General features: G+C 30.4%; 1 protein-coding gene across 1 annotated transcript; it reads left to right on the forward strand.

Annotated features, from left to right (window-relative positions):
- Positions 1-1,994: 1,994 nt before the first annotated feature.
- Positions 1,995-12,996, forward strand: LOC140443414 (uncharacterized). The gene is made up of 2 exons (XM_072534663.1): positions 1,995-2,199; positions 9,528-12,996. Exons 1-2 carry the CDS (start codon positions 2,028-2,030, stop codon positions 10,835-10,837), a joined length of 1,482 nt encoding a protein of 493 aa, XP_072390764.1. The 5' UTR covers positions 1,995-2,027; the 3' UTR covers positions 10,838-12,996.
- Positions 12,997-18,977: the final 5,981 nt, after the last annotated feature.

Raw genomic sequence — 18,977 nt, forward strand, 5'->3', positions numbered from 1 at the left:
CCAGTTTTTCGAATATACTTGAATAAAGCATTTATATATACAGAAAATAAGTTGATGCTCCAAAATATAAATAACATACCCCAAAATTTTTTTAGAATAACTCCGTTAATTTTTAAGCTACAGTGTCCATTAAAAAAATATTTTAAAGGTAATTTCAAAAGCTACAAGACTAAGTAGATTAAAATATGTTAAAATTCTTTTTTTTTAAATAGTAAAGGGCCAAAGTGCTGATTACAGGTGTGTCAGCCGCTGTATCTCAAACTTCAATTGGCTATATCTCTATTATTTTTCGAGCTACAACAAAAATTAAAAAATCAAAATTTTTATCAAAAAACAACTACATTTTGCTATAGAACCATCTTTCACGTATCTCTTACTAGTTTTAGATTTATTTTGAAAAAATGTAAATTTTTAGATAATAAAAAAAAGATTTTTTAATTTAAACATGATTTTTTCAAAAAATACGCATTTTAAAAATCTAAACTTTTAAAACTTATAAATAACACTAAAAAAAATTAATTGTAGAAGATATACGTTTATATACGTGTAGAGTAATTCAAATTCTTTCCTTCGTATTTCGCTTTGTTTTAATCGAAATGGCTTTTAACACAGCTCATTTGAAAGGTTTTTTCTAGCTCTTTAAAAAGTGTTGTATGAGTTTTTATCAAAAAAGATGTCCATTTTCCGATATTTGATGTTAAATGCATCGAGTATAGTATCCCAAAAATAAAAAGTCATCTTCAAACAATTATAAATCGCTTAGTATTGTACTTATAAAAATTAATAAAAAAACAATCTCTTTTTTTATGAGCTTTATTTTTGTTCATTATAGATTTTTCAATAAAACGCTTTGTTTTTCAGTTATTCGTGCAAAATCATTGGAAAATATGTTTTTTTTTTTGCGAAAAGTTTACTTTTTCAAGTGCGTATAACACAAAAAGTATTGATTTAGCGAAAAAAAATTATATGACATTTTTTGTTTAAAATTTGATTCTCTATCAATTCCCGGGGTTATTTTGAGTGTAAAAAGTTCAACCCCCTAGATGGGGTGCTAACCACCCCAGGGGAAGAAGCACACATTGGCACCATATAACTTATGTTTTTTGAGTAATTTACTACCCACTGTAAAAATTTCATATAAATCGGTGCAGTTATAAAAAATTTAAAGGGAAAATGCCACAGTAACTGGACTAAAATAGGAATTGTTGTGTTATAGGTTTCCGACAATGAATCTGTCAAAATATGCCCGAGCTAAGTGAATGGAGATTAGTTAGATTTTGTAAGTCAACGAAAAAATTATACACAAAAAAGAAAAAAATAACACAAAAAAAATAGAAAATAAAAGTTAAAAAAAAGCACACTGCTCACACTTAACTTTTACACTACTAATACTTTAAGCATTGTTATTGTGAAGAAGGATGAGTTTTCTTTAAATTTCTGTACAGTTTTTTTTCCTTTTTTTGTTTTTTTTTTATTATTATAGTTAGAGAAAAAATCGTCTGGCTAATTGGTTTTTACCAAAGCCATCTAATTAAAAAATAAAAAAAAAACCTTAGAAAAGTACATTTTGATTGTATTATGTTATGAATTCTGAAATTTTTAATTTATATAAAACAAAAATGAGTAATTATTTGTTTCTTTGAAGATTAATTGCAGTTAAATATTAGAAATTTTTTTGGCAATTGCCCTTTGATAAAGTAGGGGATAGATTTGGCAGCGTCAAATCTGCAGTTGCCACATTGCAATAGATGTTTGCAATAATTAATCTCGAAAGAGACAAATATTTACTCGTTATTGTTTCATATAAATTAAAAATTGTAGAATTCATAAAATAGTATAATCAAAATGTACTTTTTAAAAGCTTTCTCTCTTTATATTTGAAGCATACAACATACGAATTTTAAAAACATCCCAACACTGCCAAACCGAAATATTTTATTTCATGGTTGACATTTGCGGCTATATTCAGCTTGTACTTTCGGTTAACAGGTTAACTCAACCTATGTTTTTATTTTTATCTGTGAGCTATGGAATTTAAAATTGAAATTAAGGACGAGTTTATTGAAAATGATCACAGCTTAGAGAACGAAAAAGTAATTCTACTCTCATCTTTTAAGGAACAAACAGATTCAGACAGTCAGTTTTTCACATCAACAGATTTTGCAGACTTGAAGAATGAACCAGAAGAAAATAAATCAGGTAAGACACATAAAATAATACTCAGCATACCATAATTTAGTGATATTTCTTAACTATGAGAGTAAAAATTTAAATTGAAGAGTTTGTTGAAATGTGCCAAAGATGTACAGAAAATCAGCTACTCACACCCCTAGATCTTAAAGATTTGAAGAATTTTCCAAAAGAAGATAATTAAGGTGAGAGAATTAAGAAAAATAATGTGTTTAACTGTTATGAAATATAATCAGTGCACAATGTGATATAATTACTGCAATTGAATCAACTGCAATTTATATATAACATAATAAACTTTTCATTTTGAGTAGTGTAATTATTCTAGCTTCCATTTAGTCTATAATTCCCTGCAGTTTAACATGCATGATCACATAATAGGTATGTTCCTTTGTTTTCTAGTGTAGCACTAGTTTCAGAAGAGTGTAGAGGTGCTACACTAAGTTGTTCCTTTGTAATGTATAGGGCTTAACCACTCTGTTCCATTGAAAAGTGGAACACATGTCAATAAATCTACATCTGCTTCCGAGAGGGTGACTATCTACACTCATCTTGCGCAGTATCATTCAACCAAATTTGATAACTGTTTAGCCAAAGAACTTTTCATTTTGAGTAGTGTAATTATTCTAGCTTCCATTTAGTCTATAATTCCCTGCAGTTTAACATGCATGATCACATAATAGGTATGTTCCTTTGTTTTCTAGTGCAGCACTAGTTCCAGAAGAGTGTAGAGGTGCTACACTAAGTTGTTCCTTTGTAAGGTATAGGGCTTAACCACTCTGTTCCATTGAAAAGTGGAACACATGTCAATAAATCTACATCTGCTTCCGAGAGGGTGACTATCTACACTCATCTTGCGCAGTATCATTCAACCAAATTTGATAACTGTTTAGCCAAAGAATATAGACGCATTTCTGTATGTCTCTATATTCTTTGGTTTAGCTGTCAGATGAGTGTTTACAAAAAAATCTTTTTCCTTTTAGTTTAATTTAAATTTAAAAACATTAAAAAGCTTTTAGTAATTTTAAAAACTAAAGTACCTACAACTTTTAATCTTATTTCATCACTCATTTTTATAACTATTTTTAAAAAAGATGCCTAGCTAATTATAATAAAGGTTATTTAAATTAAAGAAGGAAAATCGGAAGTACAAGAAAACAAAACAAAAAAAACCAAAGATAAACAAATCATAAAATAACCTGACTTACATCGCAACTCAAAGGTTAACTACACTATAACATTCCTTTGTTGAGTGTCACAGCCATGATTTTCGTTTGATACTAACCAGTGTAGCTTATACTCAACTACACTTGAAAGTGCTACACTAGAAAACAAAGGAACAGACCTAATGTATGATTTTTTTCTTTGTTCCTTTGACACTTTTGTTATTGTCAATTATTTTGTACTTTGTTTTTGTCAGGTCAATATCCTTTGACAGACTTGTCACAGATAACATTTTCTACCTTCAACAAATCTCATAATTTTGCTGTACCTAGATTTCAAATATCTCAAATCATTTTTCAAATTTTGCCAATGTTCTTCATTGTAATTATTTTGAAGCTAACTGAAATGAGACACACAAAAACTTAAATCTGGCCTAGAGCCCAGCATCACATACATAAGACAACCAATCAATTCCTTATAAGGTATAAATTTTTATCTTTACGTATTGACAAATTAAGTTTAGGGTGCATTGCAATATCTGACATTTTACAGTTGCTCATATTAAATCTGTGCAAGATTTTATTGATTAATTCCTTTCGTGAAATATAAGCTTTATTTTCAATTTTACTTATTTGTAAAATTTTTCATTTTAATTTTTTTCTTTTATCTTTTTCTTTTATCTTTATCAAAATAATGTAGTTCTCCACTTTTGAAAATATTATCAAATCATCAACATACACAAGTAAAAATATAAAATAATACAAACTAGGATCCTTCCTAGATCGTTTATGAAAAAGTTGCAACTTTTGGAGCTTTAAACCATACAATGATTTCATATTACAAATTAAATTTTGTCATATCCTTCAACTCCTTCTGGTTGATACATATATACTGGTTTTTTCAATATTGAATAAAGGAAAGCGAACTTAATTTCTTGCTCCTTTACAAAAATATCATATTCAAGATACAATGAAAGTAATACTCTTAATTGTAGCCATTCTTGTGACTGGTGGTTACACATTTTCACTAATGTTACACTGTTGGATGCCTCGAGCTACCAATCTAGCTTTCCTAACTTTCTATTCACTTTTTTTTTCACTAAACACCCATTTTGAGTCTATTACACTAACATTTTCTGGTTGTTTCACTAAAGGTCACGTGTTGTTTTTTCCAGTGACTAAACTTCAAAATTTTGGTTATGTAATAAATGACAGAAAAGGATAATACTGACTGTCACATGTTGAAATGTAATATCAAACTTTTCTGAATTACTAATTAATTATCAAGGTTAAGTTACTTTGCTTCACTGGCTGATTATTTCTTTTTAAGTTATTAAGAAAGTTTTTTACCTTAAAATTGGATAAAAAAAACACTGTCCCATACAAACTTCAAATGATCTGGGTTTGAACCATATGAGACAAAATGGAAACTGGACAAATACATCACCGAAAAACAATCTGTTTCTTCGACTACTACATTTTACACTATTGAATTCCCGGTGTGACCAAATTCTTTATGACTTTAACAATGAAACGGACTGCTATCGCAGCTGGTCCATTGAAGAGAGGATCCATAGGAAAATCATATTCATATTTAAGTGGAAATATTTATAATAAGTGGAAATATTCATATTTATTTGACGCGCAAATATCTAGGCGGAATCAATATCAAACGAAAAAGCAATTTGTGTTATTATAAACAGACTAAAAATGTTTATATTACTAATCTCATATACGTAAAAAGAATAAAAATATTTTTCGGTATTTTATTATATACGGGGTAAAATGAAAATGCTAGAAACTCCATCTAATCACCTAATTCGCGGTCGGCCTCTGCTTCTTCTTCCTATTATAGGTGTTCCTGTCGTTAGCCTTTTAGCAATCATATTGTCAGGCATTCGTATTATGTGTCCAGTCCATCTAAGGCGCTGTGTTTTAATAAATGTTACATCAGGTTCATTAAAGAGTTGGTATAATTTGAAATTATATCTTTTGCGCCACTGCCCTTGATCGTTTATTTCTCCAAATATTTTGGGGTGCATCTTACGCTCGAATATTCGTGTCTATGTGAGGACTGACCTCAGCAGTGTTTTGTATAATATAGTAATTTTAGTTTTTCTTTTTGAGTGGAATTCAAAGGTTGTTTCTCATTCCTTATTTGCTAGAGGATCCTTAGTAAGTAACATGTACTTGGTTTTATCTTCGTTGATGATTAGACCGACCTATTTTGCCGGCGTTTCCAATTCTAGGAAATATTTCTCAACATCTCGCTTGCTACGCCCTATTATGTTAATTTCATCAGCGTATGTTAAGATTTGTGTCGATCTATTGTAAATAGTACCATCGATTCTAATTCGTGTATCTCGGACAGCCTTTTCCAAGGTAATGTTAAATAGGAGGCAAGCCAGGGCACCCCATTGTCGGAATCCATCCTTTATCTCAAAGGATCCAGAATTTTCTCCCTGTACCCTATCGCTGGCTTAGACATTGTCATTCTCTTAAACAAATAAGTTTTTCTGGTATAACAAACTCAGGCATTGATTTTTATAGTACTGTTCTCTTGCCACTGTCGTATGCGGCCTTGAAGTCGACAAATAGGTGATGGGTTTCAATGTTAAGTTAGTAGATAAACAGTGTTACTTCTGGAGCGAAAGTGAACTGTCACTCTAGACCACGCCCCCCTGGTGACGTCGAAACGTCCCTCGTGTCTCAAGGCCACGCCCTCGGCAATGGCGACGTAGGTACGCCCCTCGTGTTTCTAGGCCACGCCTCTCGACCAATGGCGTCATAGGAACGCCTCCAAGTAAACGCCTGACCAATGGTGACATTAGAACGTCCCCACTCGTGACGTTAGAAGATATCCTCAACCAATGGTGGCATAGGAACGTCCCCTCGTGACGTTAGAACATATTGTCGACCAATGGTGACACAGAAACGCCCCACTCGTGACGTTAGAACATATCCTCGACCAATGGTGGCATAGGAACGTCTCCTCTTGACGTTAGAACATATCCTCGACCAATGGCGGCACAGAAACGCCTCACTCGTGACGTTGGAACATATCCTCGAACAATGGTGACATAGGATCGTCCCCTCGTGACGGTAGAACATATCGTAGACCAATGGTGACACAGAAACGCCCTTAAGTAAACGCTCGACCAATGGTGGCATAGGAACGTCCCCTCGTGACGTTAGACCATAACGCCGTTAACACCAGAAACGCAACACTCGTGACGTTAGAACGTATCCTCGACCAATGGTGACACAAATACTACTACTACTCGTCATGTCAGAACCTATCTACGTCTAATAGTCGCATCATGACATCGAATTGAGTTCATCCTCGTGTCTCACCGACCAATGGTGACATAGGAACGCCCCCAATGGGAACGTGTGCATCGACGTCCCGTGTGTTGCAGTATTTATTATAAGTATTATAAGTATAATAATAATTATTCTTTTGGGATTTTTATGCATTAAATAATTATATTAATATCTCACCACATGACCAAGAAATATGACTACCACAAACAATCCAACGTTCAGCAAAGTTGTATTTAAGTATGTTCTCACTGCTCTCTCTCTATAATGTAGTGGTGTACCATCTTGCATAAACCACATATTTCGCCTTAAGTTTGATGACAATTCTTCCAGTAAATCAATAAAATCATTTTATAAAAAAAGTAAAAAACATCTCACCGTCAAATTACAAGGTAATTCGCTTGGCCGTAAAAAATAATTACCCATGGTTCCAAACCATACGTTTATTTAAAATTCATGTTTAAAATGCGTATCGTACGGTTTGGTACCATTTGTAATTATTTTTTACGGACATGCGAATTACCTTGTAATTTGGATGGTGAGATTTATTTACATTTTTTATAAAATAATTTTATTGATTTATTGGAAGAATGGTCATCAAACTTAAGGCGAAATATGTGGTTTATGCAAGATGGTATACCACCACATTATAGAGAGAGTTCAGTGAGAACATACTTAAAAAATACAACTTTCCTGAACATTGGATGGTTCGTGGTAGTCATATTCCTTGGTCATGTGGTGAGATATTAATATAATTATTTAATTTAGAAAAATCCCAAACGAATACTTTATTATTATATTATATTTATTATATATTACACTTATAATATACTATTATTTAATATGAGACGATCTTTTATGGAATGTATTGACAAACGAATTAAAGAAAATGGTGGACATATCGAACATTTACTATGACAAAAAGTTTAATGTTATTTAGTTTAACTATTTCTTAATTTGGTTTATAAATAAAATATTTTGATTATGGCTTTAATTTAATATAAAACGTAAAATGTTTAATGTAAAATTCAATTGTTTTGTTATTTTGTCAAATCCTACTATTAACTATCCTGCTGATATATTTATTTTATTTAATATTTCGTTAACTATTAACTTTATTGAAGGCGTTTTATACCAAAATTTAGAAGTATTCATGTTTTTGTCTATTTTTCTTTCCTTGCCTGGAGTAATTGCGTTATATCAGAAATATGTAGTTAATTTGTAAAATGCGATTATCTCGAAAACTGTTGAGTTTTGAAGTTATTAACAAGTATATCTTTTCTTTGGTAAAATAATGTATCTTTAATATTTTTAATCACAAACACCGGTAACTTAAAGAGCAAAAAAGTTAAGTGCAAATGTATGTCACATATGTGGCATATGTTGCACCGTCTATAAGCTACATTAAATAATGCATCAAACTATAATACCCGATGTTGAATAGTGCCCAGTTATAAATTGTTATACATAAATGTTCACAAACGTGAAAGTTATAGCCAAAATTAAAATTTGAAATTTCCACTTTAACACCCTGTATCTTTCTTAATATCAACATTTTATTAAAGCAATTTGGCTTAAATCGTAATATTATAAAGTGTAGAATCTACGGTTTCTTTTTGTACAATTACTTAAGGACCACACTGTATATGAGGTGTATACAATGTAATGAGACGAAATCCCTTTCACACTATACCTCTTGAAGATCCCAGTCAGATAAGAGGAGAAAAGAAACAAGGTAGGTGTTAACTAATCCATATAAAAAAAATAAAGGGAAAAAATGAGGAATTTTGAAAAAACTAGAAACAAATTTCCAAAAAAAAAGACTATATATTAGAGATCAATACTAGTATTATAATATAGGATAAGATTGTATACGAAACAATGACTAATGAATAAATGAGTAAAAATTGTGGGATTGGCGAGTGGATTCAGTGTCCACAGTTTTATAAACCCAAACAAACAAACAACTATTGTATTTACAAAACAGCATCAGTCCATATCTATAAGAACAAGCTGCTCTTAGAAGGAAAAGAAAAGTTTGAAATTAAAAGAGAATGTCAAATTTGGAGTAATAAAATTCCGATGGTAAACAAAGCAACTCAGTTTTACAAAAAATTGGTAATGAAATCGTATTTGAAAGATTACAGTAATATAATTAATGCATGTATACCTATAAAAAATATATTATGGAAAGCGAAATATATCCATAATTTTATTGCGAAAAAATGGATGGAAAAAGCAAAAATTTTCGATTTTTTTCAGATCTTGTTAAATCAAAAATTAAGCATAAGGTTTGCGACTGGCGCATATAGTGATTATTGATACAAGGTACATCCTGAAACGATTCTAGCAAAATAATAGACTCCTATGGAAAATGTCCAATTTAAAACAGATCTCGCCTGGACTAAGATAAAATTAAACCATTACAAGATTTTTCCATTTTGAAGTAACAAACCAATTTTCGATTTCCGAAGTGGAAATTGAAACGCCAAATAAAGCATGTTTAATTCAAATTGTGGTTAATTCCCATTAAGTACACTAGGTTATATAAAAAATGCCACAAAAAATAGTTTCAGAACCAATGTTTACTCTGGCGCTACAATATTATGTTCCTTACATTCTAATTATTTGAACATCAATTCCATATTGAATATTGCCGATACTTAATTTGATCATTTCACTTAAAATTTAATACATCGTGAACTATAGTATTGGATGAGGTAATTTTGTGTTGGTTTTTCATCTATTCAATTTATTTCTTGTAAACTTGTTGCTTTTTATTTTTGGTCAGTAATGATTGTTTTTCCTTACAGTAAAGAACAAATTCTGATAATTTGTTTTTTTTTATTTTAGATTTTTCCCAGAAGGAAACTACAATGAAAATTATGAAAATATTACCGGAATGTACACCTAAGGAAGAACTTCAAAAAAGTTCACAAAGTACTCTAAAAGCAAACATTGCAGTAATGAAAACTGAACAACAGTACATATGTGATATTTGCCTTAAGAGTTTTAGTAATACGCGTTATCTCAAAGAACATTTGAAAACTCACTCTGTAGAGAGACCTTACAAATGTGAAATTTGTTTTAAGCGATTTTCTCAAAAAACTCCTTTAAAAAAACATATGAAGAAAATTCACGCTGAGGAAAGACCATACAAATGTGAAATTTGCCTCAAAGGATTTAGTCAAATATATAATTTGAACAAACATACCAGAGTACACACTGGAGAAAAACCGTATGAATGTAAAATTTGTTTTAAGCAATTTGCTGACAAAACACATTTAGAGAGACACATGAGAATTCACACTGGAGTAAAACCTTATAAATGTAAATCTTGTTTCAAGCAGTTTTCTGATAAAAGTTGTTTAATAAACCATACAATGATTCACACTAACGAAAGACCTTACAAATGTGAAATTTGTGATAAGCAGTTCATTGTAAAAGCTAATTTTAATAGTCATATGAATGTTCACACTGGAGAGAAACCTTATAAATGTGAAACTTGTTTTAAGCATTTTTCTCAAAGAGCTTCTTTAAAAAGGCATATGAGAGTTCACACTAGAGAAAGGCCATACAAATGTGAAATTTGCTTTAAGCAGTTTTCTGACAAAAGTGGTTTAAGGGCACATATAAGAATTCACACTAATGAAAGACCTTTCAAATGTGAAGTTTGTGATAAAAAATTTATTCATAAAACTAATTTAAATTCTCATATGAAAGTTCACACTGGAGAAAGAGCTTATAAATGTGAAATTTGTTTTAAGCGATTGGCTCAAAAACATTCTTTAAAAAGGCATATGAAAATTCACACTGGAGAGTGTCCTTATAAATGTGAAATTTGCTTTAAGCAGTTTACTGACAAAAGTTGTTTAAGGACACATATAAGAATTCACACTAGTGAAAGACCTTACAAATGTGAAGTTTGTAATAAAAAATTTATTCGTGAAACTTGTTTAAAATCTCATATGAAAGTTCACACTGGAGAAAGAGCTTATAAATGTGAAATTTGTTTTAATCGATTTGCTCAAAAACAGTCTTTAAAAAGGCATATGAAAATTCACACTGGAGAATGTTCTTATAAATGTGAAATTTGTGGTAAGCCGTTTTCTAAAAACACTTTAAATAAACATATGAAAATTCACACTGAAGCAACACCCTAAAATTTCTTTGAAGCAGTTAACTTCAAACTGGAAAAAGTCCTTAAAAATGTGAGATGTGAGTTTCCATAAAAAAATTCTTTAGAAAAGAATATTAGAATTCACACCGGAGAAAAACCACATAAATGTGAAATTTGGTTTAAGCAATTTTCTTAAAAAAAATTATTTAAAAAGACATGAAAGTTCACACTGGAGAAAAACCTTATAAATGTGAAATTAGTTTTAATGTTTTCTGAAAAGTGTTTTTTAAATACACATATAAAAGGCCATACTAACGAAAGCCCTTATAAATGTGAAATTTGTGGTAAGCAGTTTTCTAAAAAAAAATTCTGTAAAACGACATAAAAAATCACATTAAAGGAACGCCGAAGGTAAAATTATGTTTAAGCAATATAGTCAAAAATGCGTGAATTTTCACACTCGTGCAGTACGTTATAACTGAAATTTGGGGAAATTAGTTTAATCTAAATAGTATTCTAAATGATCATATGAGATGTCACACTGGAGAAAAACTGTAGCACTTTCTCTGATGCCATTAAAATTATTTCCTTAATATCCATAGGTGTGTATACTGTTTTTAAACACTATCTAGAAGGGACACTGAAATGAGGTATTATATTATTAGTTATTAGTAAACCCATATACCCTAGGACAGCATATTTAAGAGATCCAAAACAGTGATCAGTAAATTAAAACCACATACGCTTTGGCTTTGGGCGTTTCATTTAAGGACGTTGTAGCTGTTCGCTGCCATGGAGCTTCGACCATGTCAGGTAATTTTACTGGAATGCAAACAAGATGTAGAGAAAAGAATAAATTTATCTTATACATTCATTGCCATAATCACTGTTTTAACCAGTTCTAATCACAAGGAGAATACCGTAATATTTAATTTTTGTCTTGAGCTATGCAGTTGATATACAGTTTCATTAAAGAAAGCCCGAAAAGTCATGGTATATCGGAGGAAATTGTTAAATTAACTAACAACAAACTGAAAATCCTAAAATCACTCAGATGCAGTCTCCGTTATACATGAACATCTTGAGGCTGTAGTAGAATTGATTGAAAATGCATCTAATCCAAAATCATGGGCGAAAGAAAAGGAAATTTTATTTTAAATGAAGTCTTTTGATTTTATTTAGATATCATGCATCCTATTTTAAAGCTTGTCATAATGATAAGTAAAACGCTGCAGGCACAGAAAATTGATCTGTGTCAGGCCGTAGATGAAGTTCAAAGTTTAGCTCTGGCTATGAAAGAGTTAAAAATAGAGAAAAGTGTTGATAATATATACTCTAGCTAAAGCAAAAAACAAGCATCGTTTTGATATAGAAATCCCGCAACCAAGAAAACGTTAAATTCTTCGAAGTTTGTACGATAATCCTAATACGACATTTTTGTGATTTAGGAGAAAAAATAAGAAACAATTATTTATTTTATATCCAGTAAGAGACAAAATAATTTAATGTTTAAACGATTAAATATTGTAACGTAACTTGTCTGGATAGCAAGTAATGAATGGAAACAGAAGAAGAAAATCCAGGTGCAAGTTATTTCACCTTGGAAACCGGCGCGCAAAGTTCGCTTTATTGGACCCGAAGTTTAAAGCAAAGGTTTTTACTTCACAAACAAATCTTACAGTCGCAAGGGAATGTTTAGAAAGTCAAGTAGCCAAGTTAACCAGTATAGATCAAGCTGCAAAATTGGCCTATAATGATATTGACATGGAAGAATCCCATTCACAGGTCGAACAAGAGGAAAACTTAATATGGGAAGATTTTGACAAATTCGTTTAAACACCCAAATAGGCGGATTTAAAAGTCAACTCTATTTTAGAAGCAAATCATATTTAAGCGAAAACTTAATGTTCAGAAAAGAGAATTCTCTCGACTGGTGGAAATCTAGAATTCGCTAAGAAATATTTATGTATAATGTCTACGTCCGTTCCATCAGGACGAGTGTTTTCTAAAACGTGGATATTAATATCTGAACGAAGGAATCGGTTGAAAGGCAAAAAAGTGATTATGTTTTTACGTTGCAATCAACAGCTATAGTAGTTTTAAATAACGTTAAAGTACAGAATGTATTTTTATTGTTTTCTTTTTACAGTTTTGTATTTATTTTGTTATTATTATAGTTTGAGTTGACATATTTCTTTATTAAATTTTATTGTATCCAAATAATCCAATTTCAAAAATGTGCCACATAAATATCAAGTTCTAAATAGCTCCCATTAAATGATTACCCGAAGAATCAGAGTACTTTATATGATAACTGAATACAAAAGTAACGATTTGTAATGAGTACTTAAAAGTACGTAATTATCCATCACTAAATTATAAAAACTTGTCTTCTACGATCTACGGCACTCGAGCGCTTCCGAAGATCAGCCGACATTGGAACTTTGTAGTTGGGTGTTGACATCTATTATTTTGTTTTGTTCTAAGGGACTGAACAAAGATTAAATTTGATATTAATATTGAATTGCACCTTTTTGTAATATAATGTATGTATTGTTGCCCTACACCACTATGTGGTATTTTTTGAAAATTTGAATATTTGAAACATGTATGAATTTGGTTATATGGTACACTCGTTCAGCCAAATTCCCAACTGTAAACAAACGCTCGTGTTGATATTCGCCCTCTCATTCGTCAAGAGGTTATTAGATATAATTTATTGCCTTAAGCCAGACGGATTCTCATTTTACAGGTCCAGACTTGCCAGTCTTTTTAAATTCAAATTGTATTTTTAGCGTGTTGGTTTTTAAGTTAATATATTGTGTGTTATATGTTATAGTTATTGTTGAGTTATTTACTGGACATGTTATTTTTTAGAGTTTAGTTTTAGATTAAGTTTTATATTGTATAGTGAGCTTTTAGTATCCAAAAACAAAGTATTTGTTAATCACAAGTAAAAATAGCTTGCGGTAATCATTTTAATAAAGGTAAGAGAAATCAATATTTTAATTTATTGATGTTTCGAAAAGTTTTATTTCCTTTTTAGACCTTTTATTCATGGTTTTTGCTGTAAATATCAAAGAACCGCTTGGATTGACATGAAATTTGGCATTTACATGGCTAAATTATCCTGCAGGTAAATGTTTATGTGCTTTTTTACTTCAAGTAAATTTTAAAATAATAAAATTTTCAGGAAAAGCAAAAAGACTAATAATCTGTCACATTGGCCTTGAAGATGGGTTTGTTCCAGAAGGGCTGTGGGTGTTTGAATAAAAAAAGTAGGGACTACCACGAAGAGATGGACGGGAAATCTTTCGAAAATTGGTTCAAAAATATACTGCCTATCATCGTATTGGAGAACGTGTCTTATCATTCCAAAAAATTGGAAAACATTCCAACTACTGCTTCTAGAAAAGCTGACATCCAAGCGTGGCTGAAATAAAAAAATATAAGGTTTGAGGACTCCATGTTAAAAGTGCAACTGCTGGCTATCGTTAAGGAACATAAGGGACAATATAATAAATATATCATTGATCTAGACGGGCGTAAAACCCATCACAATTCTATTGTATTAAACAGAAAGATGACAGAAAGAAGAAAATATATCTCAGAATTAAAAGAAAACAGAAATGTATCGATAAGATTATTTTAAAGAGTTTTGGAAGGTAAGTGAAGTATCAGAGTAAGATTCATCGTCACTGGGATCTGTTTGTGAAAGACATGGTAATGTTATTATATCGTTATTTTCTACAGATTTAACATTGTATTGCTGTCTAATTTTTTTTTTCATGTAAATCGTGTAATTTCGTGTAAATCTGTTTTTTATTGTTCTTTGAGAAAGGTGCGGGTAGAGAAATCAAATTGGTAAGGAGTGTATTGATGTCGTTTGTAAACTTTAGGGCTTCATGATAGGGGTCACTGCTGCCTTTAGTATTTTCTAAAAACGCAAAAAGATCATTTAAGGAGAGTATATTGTTTTGTGGATTTTTGTTGTAATATTCGGTAATGTCAAGTTTAGTAATATCAGAGATACTAGTATCATCCGTTTTTAGCTTTCTCTTTTTCAGATGTTTTTGGCCCCAATGATAGTTCCGATTGCATGTACATAATCGTATAGCTTTAAACTATTCTCGGCATGAAGAACCACGGCCTGATCCTTTTTTGGGAACGTTGGTCTACGTGCTGATTTTACTGCAGCCGTGTAAGATGTGTTACTGTTGGTGGTTCGGTTTGTGTTGGTTGCAATTTGGTTTGTTGGCATTGTTGGATTTGAAGCATCCTCGTAGTCAAAGACAACTTCTTGCAATTTGATTGTATTCATTGTTAAGTGTCAGAAGGCGGCATCTTATCATACACCATGGTGATGGAAGTTGCCTAGATATGGTGCAACTAGTGTGATGTCCAAAATTGTCGTTATTTTCTTGTAAGGTTATAATATATTATGCACTTAATGAAATATTGTTTATGTAAGTTTAGCGATTATGTGCACCCGCGAAACTACACGTATATAGTTACACTGCACTTTGTTATTTTCTGGAACAAGTATAAATCGCAAAACAAGTTTAAAAACTATTATAAACACTGTACATTACGAGAACGGCAAAAACGATGTTTACTCGTTCAGGCACAGTTCTAACCCCGATGTCTATTTAGGTATTTAAATTTAGCGAAAAGAATTATTTTAGTGAAACCAACCTTTTTATTTGGTTACTGCAGATACGTTAACAATAGTTACATATTTGAAACAATATAGTTAGCTGTGGAACAAAGAAGTCGGAAACTGACGACCGTACGATGCGAAGAGACCAAGAGGAAGACCTCAAATGCGCTGGAGCGACGATATCAAAAGAGTCGCAGGACCAATGTGGAAACGCCTAGCACACAACAGGGATGAATGGCGAGAAATGGGAGAGGCCTTTATTCGACAATTCAGATAGAAAAAGGGCTATAAAAAAAAGTTAGCTGTAATTTAATAATTGTACATTAATTATGCTACTGTGTTTCATTATAGTAAAACCTTGATCTCCGTCCGTTTAAAAAATAATAATAAACAACGACAATAATGGGAATTAGTTATTGAAGTTATACTTCTATACGCGCGTTCGACATTGGAAATTTGTACGAGAGTGAATCGGTGAAATCATTACATTATATATATATATATATATATATATATATATATATATATATATATATATATATATATATATATATATATAATATAATGTAATATATATTAATATTATTGTTTACGTGATATGTTTTGTATTATTTATTAAATGTTAATAATTATTTTAGGCTTTTGTATTTCAAAATAATAATTACAATAAATCACTGTATGACCGAGAACTGTCAATTTTGAAATACGTTAGTGTCATGTCTAATTGGCAAATTTTTTACGTGTTTGGTTCATACGCTGGTATATGTGAGTTCGAATCCCAATATGAATTCGTCCTTTTTTATTTTTGAAATATTTCAAAACCCCACGTTAATCTTATTAAATATATGTAATATACGCAAAAATGCTAAATTTTAAAATAAAATGAAAATTTACAACATAATCCGAGTTGTTGGTTTTTTATTTTTATCTTCCACAAACATTTTTTGAAGTTATCCTTCTATACGCGCGTCCTACGTTGGAAATTTGTACGGGAGTGAATCTTTCTCTCTCGAGAATAAAAATGTTCCTTTTGTAAATATATTTCATATTTATTAATATTATTATTTTTTTATTATTATTATTATCATGGTAAATTAAACATATGCGTAAGTAAGTTATGTGTATTGTCGTTTTTAAATATTTATGAATATTGCGTTTTAATTTGTATTGTATTATTATATTGAATTATGTTGCAATTGATTGCATTGTATTTTTATATTAATAACAAAATAAACAATGAATTTTACTGCAGAGTATGTGTAAAAAAATTTTTTTGCATTCAACTTCTTTTGTACACATATGAAAATAAAAATATATATGTTTATTAAAATATTGATTCAATCCTTCATTTACTATACTCCTATTACAGGTCAAATGTTTATATACAGCAAACGATGCACCATATACCTATCTACCTAATTATTTTTCTCTTTCTGCTCTCTCTTACTTATACCATTACATATGTAATGAATTAAGTAATTTTATTATTTATATTTTAAATAAATATTATATTCAAATAATTCAATGAATTATTATGTTTGCTCCTAACACCACTGACGTATTAACAAAGCATACCTACGTTTTCTACTTCCTAAAGACCTGTCAAATTCAAACGAAATATTAAATTATAATCTATCTAAAATATATAAAATTTTATATAAAAGCCTAGAACAAGTTACACTGTTTGTCCGGTAGGATACTACGCCACCAATAAAAGAAATCTGAACTACCAACATTTGACATTTTAATCATATTTTGTTCTTGAAAGACATCGAATTAGAATATATGGAGTGATTATTTGAAATATATTAGAATATATATCACGTGACTAAAAACGACCTCACTTCAGCCATATTGTTATGATCGTTTTGACAGATCGTGTATGATTGTTTGCGTTTGTTGTTTTTTGAATATTTTTGGTTTTATAATACTTTTATAGAAACTGTAATATTTATTTTGATAGTGCATAATAATGGTTTCTTGTTCTCAACGTATCCAGTAGCAGAAGCAATGTAAATAAAAATCTTCAGGAATAACGTTCTCAGGTTAGTATACAAATATGTAAACAAAGTAATGGCCCGTACTTTGTACAGAGAATAAATTAATAGTATTCATAAAAAATTTTGCAGTAACTTGAAAAAGTTTCTCGATTAATTTTTCAGTCATTATTGAATATTTTTAAAAGTTTTCAAAATAGCAATTAAAACATCCACTTCCAATAAAATATAAGTAATGAATACATAAAATATAAAGATACTAATAAACAATTTGTAAGCTTTTTATTTAGTTCAATAATCATATTTTTTATTTAAAATATAAATTTGTTATTAATTCTTAGTGATGCATATAATTGTATTTTCAGGTTTCCAAAAGATAATAACTTTTCTAATTTTTAAGTGACAGTTAATTTGTTTTTTTTTTGTTTGTTAATTTGATTAAATCTTCTGAATAAATTTGTATAGTAGTTTTAATATTGTTGAGTCTGGCCCTGATCCCACCGCCATATTGGTATGATCGTTAGCCACACCTACTGACGCCGTGTTGAACATACAGTCTGTCCATCGAGCAAAAAGACAAAAGAGGGAATCTAATCGTTATGAAAAGACGACCAAAAAAGTGGCCTCTGATGGCGGACATATCCGGAAATGCGAATGCGCCAAATTTAAATTTTCCGACACTTATTAACAGTAGCTATAAAATAGTTTTCAAAATGTGTCTTAGACGAGAAAATTTTAATTAAATATTAACGATAAAAGTCTAACATGTGAAACAATTGTTAAAAAACTTTTATATAAATAAGATTTCATGTGACAGTTGGGACAAATAATAACATAACCCAACTAAATTTGATTTCTTAAACAAGGAAAGACTCTTTCCTTGTTTAATTTGGCCTCTCAAGATGGCACTTCCTGTCTAACAATATTTTTGCCCCCACTACCTTTACATTCCCTTTTTTGTCTTTTTGCTCGATGAGTCTGTCCCAAACCCTTCTTTCAGTGCGTCACTAATTTTGACATAATATAGGATTTTAAGAATGTCGAGAATTATTGCATGTCATTTTAGTTAAATTTGACAGTTGTAGAATCGTAATCCCTTTTTTTCTAATTGAAAATAATTTAATAATTTTAATATAATGTAGACTTTACACTACATGATTTTATCACATGACAATATCATATGAGATTTGTTATGATTCCTCGTTTCTATGATGTTTTAAAAAATCGTGTTTACACTGTATGATAAGTTATGACTTATGATATGAATGACAATGAGTGAGGTTTTAATCAACTATTAGATTTTTAAACTATTATAATGGAAAATAAATCTTTGATTGCATTGGCTTCCCGACTTTTAATAATAATATGCCGGCAACAACTGCGTACAGCAGTAAGAAAAAAAAGGTCAGACACCTTTGGGCTCGCAGGTGGCTCTTACGAAGAAATCGTGGACAGGGTATATCAAATTTAGTGTTAATATACCAAATTAAAAATAATTAATAAAGAAACTAAACTAAAGTTATGAC

The sequence above is a fragment of the Diabrotica undecimpunctata genome, chromosome 6, assembly GCF_040954645.1.
Source record: "Diabrotica undecimpunctata isolate CICGRU chromosome 6, icDiaUnde3, whole genome shotgun sequence".
NCBI classification, from domain to species: domain Eukaryota; kingdom Metazoa; phylum Arthropoda; class Insecta; order Coleoptera; family Chrysomelidae; genus Diabrotica; species Diabrotica undecimpunctata.

Coding starts and splice junctions, on each gene's coding strand:
- LOC140443414 (XM_072534663.1), top strand. CDS start 2,028: ATGGAATTTAAAATTGAAATTAAGGACGAGTTTATTGAAAATGATCAC. Junction 2,200..9,527: donor ACCAGAAGAAAATAAATCAG/GTAAGACACATA, acceptor TTTTTATTTTAG/ATTTTTCCCAGAAGGAAACT.